Source organism: Propithecus coquereli, unplaced genomic scaffold (assembly GCF_000956105.1).
Source record: "Propithecus coquereli isolate 6110/MARCELLA unplaced genomic scaffold, Pcoq_1.0 Scaffold66, whole genome shotgun sequence".
In the NCBI taxonomy this organism is placed as follows: Eukaryota; Metazoa; Chordata; class Mammalia; order Primates; family Indriidae; genus Propithecus; species Propithecus coquereli.
The window spans coordinates 4,060,164-4,063,882 of NW_012152618.1; the positions used below are offsets into that span (position 1 = coordinate 4,060,164).

The window sequence follows — 3,719 nt, forward strand, 5'->3', positions numbered from 1 at the left end:
ATCTAACCCAAGAAAAGAATTGCTTTTAGTATCTAATTCACATTGTATGCCTGTATCAAAACATCACATGTACCCTCTAAAGATACAGAACTGTTATGTACCCATAATAATCAAAAATAAAAAATTGGAAAAAAAATGTATTACATTTAAACCAGACCTACTAACTTCTTGGTATTAGTGAGATGGAGGAGCACTTGACTGTAACCTTTTCAGTCAACAGGTTCAAATCTAACCCAAGAAAAGAATTGCTTTTAGTATCTATTGCTGGACTTTGTTAAATATTTTAGTGAGTCCATCTAATAAAATGATACTCTTGTTACTAAAGCCAGCAGTGTATTTTGGAATATAGATGGGTGATTTTTATTTGCTGTGTGAATAGAGTAGACTGAAAAGTTAATACTTAACTGAATAGCTTTTCTGGAATTGTAGACATTCAGCATGGGAGGTTGGTGTGATTGCTGCAGACAGTACTTACGCTCTGCGCACAGACAGATGAAGTATTTTTTAAGTCAATTTAATGTTAAAATTGTATAGAAGTGAGTGGTATCTGATTTACCAGCTGAGCACTCTGGACCATTATAGCCACATTCTTTGGGGCAGGAAATGAGCATCATTTGTATTTGGTTTTCCCACATGTGATTTTTTTTTTAACTGGGTAGTTGACATACCATAGTGTATATCCTTTGACACTTTTTTTTACATAATTAATGTGTATTAGAATATAGGAAATGTTTATTCCATGTTTCTAATTGCTCTTTCTCATGTGATTCTCTAGAATGGGGTTTCTTAACCTCGATACTTACTGACATTTTGGGCTGGATAATTCTTTGTTGTTGGGGACTGCCCTGTGCATTATAGGATGTTTAGTAGCATCCAGGACCTTTACCTGCTAGATACTGGTAGCACCCCCCACTGCACCCCAGTTCTAACAACTGAAAATACCTTCAGGCATTGCCAAATGTTGCTGGGGGCAGAGCTGCCCACTGCTCTAAAAGTAGACATTTGACAGGTCTCCATAATTTCTGTCAGTGTGTTTGTTTCCCACTTCTATCACATATGTTCTGTCTGCCCTTCGAAGTCTCATTTCCCCATATCAGAATGTTGGCTGACATATTAACTTGGGTGTCTTGCCAGTGCCCCAATTTCAGCATGTCTGTGCTTTCCTCTATCTGTCCCCATGCCAGCCGATGCTGCCTACTGATTTTCTGTAGTATTTAGTGGCACCCGGGCTTTGTAGTTGACTTTGACTCTTTTTGCTGGCCCACTCAGGCTAGTGTTTGCCATCCCTACCTGTTTTTCAACTGTAACTTCTTCCTCATTGTGAGTCATTCCTTTCTTTTTCCCTCATCTCACCTAAGTTCTCATTACCTCTTTTTTTGCTGGGCTAGAGTGAATCCCGTGGCGTCAGCCTAGCTCACAGCAACCTCAAACTCCTGGGCTCAAGCGATCCTCCTTCCTCAGCCTCCCAAGTAGCTGGGACTACAGGCGCGAGCCACCATGTCCGGCTAATTTTTTTATGTCTATTTTTAGTTGACTTGCTAATTGTTTCTATTTTTAGTAGAGACGGGATCTCGCTCTTGCTCAGAGCTGGTCTTGAACTCCTGAGCTCAAGCGATCCTCCCGCCTCGGCCTCCCAGAGTGCTAGGATTACAGGTGTGAGCCACTGTGCCCGGCCCTCACTACCTCTTGTCAGAATAGTTGCAGAGGCGTATTGCGGTTCCTAGCTTCAGTCTTCCCCTAATTTGTGCAACATATCACTATCAACTTCATCTTCCTAAAGCACTTGTTCCTGGAACTCCTGCCCACTCTGCACCACTCCCATTAACATCACACACACCCCACCTCCCCTTGACCTGGTATTTTCTTCTCACCTTTGGGCAGCCTGCCCATCCTGCCTGTCTGGGCTACTGGCATGTTTGGTAACCCTGCTGTGCTCTCTGCAGGCCCCATCCTTCATTGTAGTACTTACTGCATTCTACTGAAATTGTTTGTTATGTTGTTTGCTGCCCCACCGAACTGTAAGCTGTGGTTACAAATACCTTGTTTGTCTTGCTTGTCCTTGGGTCACTGGCACCTGCACACTGTGCTCATTAAATGTGTATTGAAGCACCTGAAGACTTCCAGCGAGTCTCACTGTCAGTGACAGTTCCCCACAGGGTGGCACTCCTTACTGAAACACTTCCACACAAGGGCTGTTTCACCTTGTCCTTTTGCTCAGTTCATTTCTTTTGCCTGGAATCCTCCTTAAAGTCCCATTTTGCCTGTGAAAACACTATCTTTCAGTATGCAGTTAAGATGTCACTTTTTCAAGCCTTTTCTGGTACTTCCTACCATTAAATGGTATTTTTCTCTCTCAATTCTTGTACTTTATTGCCTTTTGTTACGCTTATTAATATCTTCAGTGACAGGATGTAGATCCTGTAGATCTCGCAGAAGGCACACAATAAATGTGGTTTTGATGACTGTCATTCATGTGTTGATTATTTATTTGGAAGTTTCTCATGTCTTATACTGTTTTTCTCTGTGTTTTTTGAGAGTTTGACTATATATTAGTGATTTGAGCAGGACAAATGGAAAAGAGAAGAAATAGTTCGAATTTCTTAGTTTTACTGTGTATCAGGTGACTAAGAAAGAAGATAGGCTTTCCAGAGGAGGTTTATAATGACTGCCCTAAATGAGATTTACATTCATAGATACTCCTAGATTGTGAACTTACGGTGTCGGCATCTTCTTTTCGCCTTGATCATCAGAGTACCCGGTTGTATTGGGCACATTACTGACAGTTGTAGTTTTTGAATTTCTGCTTCCATAATGTTTTCCCTACTTTTTTTCCCATTCACTTTTTTTTTTACGTTCTAAGTTTATTTACAAACATATCTAGTATGCTATATGAGTTCAAGAGTTTGTTCCATTTTTCAGAGAGGTTGCACCTGTTAAAACGTTCTTCATATCTGTTAAATGAACTGAAACATCCTTATTTCTTAAGCAGTTGGTGTGTTACTTTAAAGAAAGATGCATCACATCCAGATCCAAAGTACAAAGTCATCATAATTAGTAACCGCTGCTTGTTTTTCGCTGATAGTGGCAAATTCTTTCTTGGGCCCTCCTCAGAGTGGCTCCTACAGACCACAGACATTGTGAATCTCCAGGTGCTCTGTCCTAACCTCGTGCTGTTGGAAACTCAGAGACCAAAAGCTGAAACGATGGCACCATAGCAAGTCCTGGTGTTTTCATGACCTTATTCCCCCATCCCCATTTGCTCTTAAGGGCTGTAAATGACTGAAAATAAAGTTAGCCTGAATGTAAAGGGAGTTCCCATACTTGCCCAATTAAAGACACCACTAATTTTTTTTTTTGCCAATTAGATTAAATAAACTCTTAGAAATATGAGTGAAATAATGTTTGCTTATATTATTTATCAGTTTGGTTGGATATTTAAAATTATAGAATATACAATAAAATATAAGCATTACTTTTTTCCACACTTGTTTTATAAGACAATTTTCCTTCCATTTTCCATGTGTCATCAACATCAGTGTCTCCTCTTGACATCCTCCCCCTCATTGATAGTTTGAGAGCTCAGTTTTTGAGAGTCACTACCTGTTAAATCTGAATATGATACTGTCATTGGAAATTTTATCCTAAGCCACAAGGTCCCTTTCACGTAACGTTAGGATAATTGTTTCCGATTTATTTCCCCAGTTTTTTTTTTTTTTTTT

The 3,719-nt window shown here is 39.9% G+C and overlaps 1 protein-coding gene across 2 annotated transcripts in view; it reads left to right on the forward strand.

Moving 5' to 3' along the window:
• Positions 1-3,719, forward strand: part of RBM34 (RNA binding motif protein 34) — a 21,079-nt gene that overhangs the window by 4,605 nt on the left and 12,755 nt on the right. Inside the window, exon 6 of one of the 2 annotated variants that reach the window (XM_012660294.1) lies at positions 145-316. The exons of the other annotated variant lie outside the window; for it this stretch is intronic. Within the exon in view, the coding sequence (XP_012515748.1) occupies positions 145-178 (34 nt within the window). The 3' untranslated portion in view covers positions 179-316. Of the gene's footprint in view, positions 1-144; positions 317-3,719 lie in introns of those variants that run through there. 2 annotated transcript variants of the gene reach the window in all.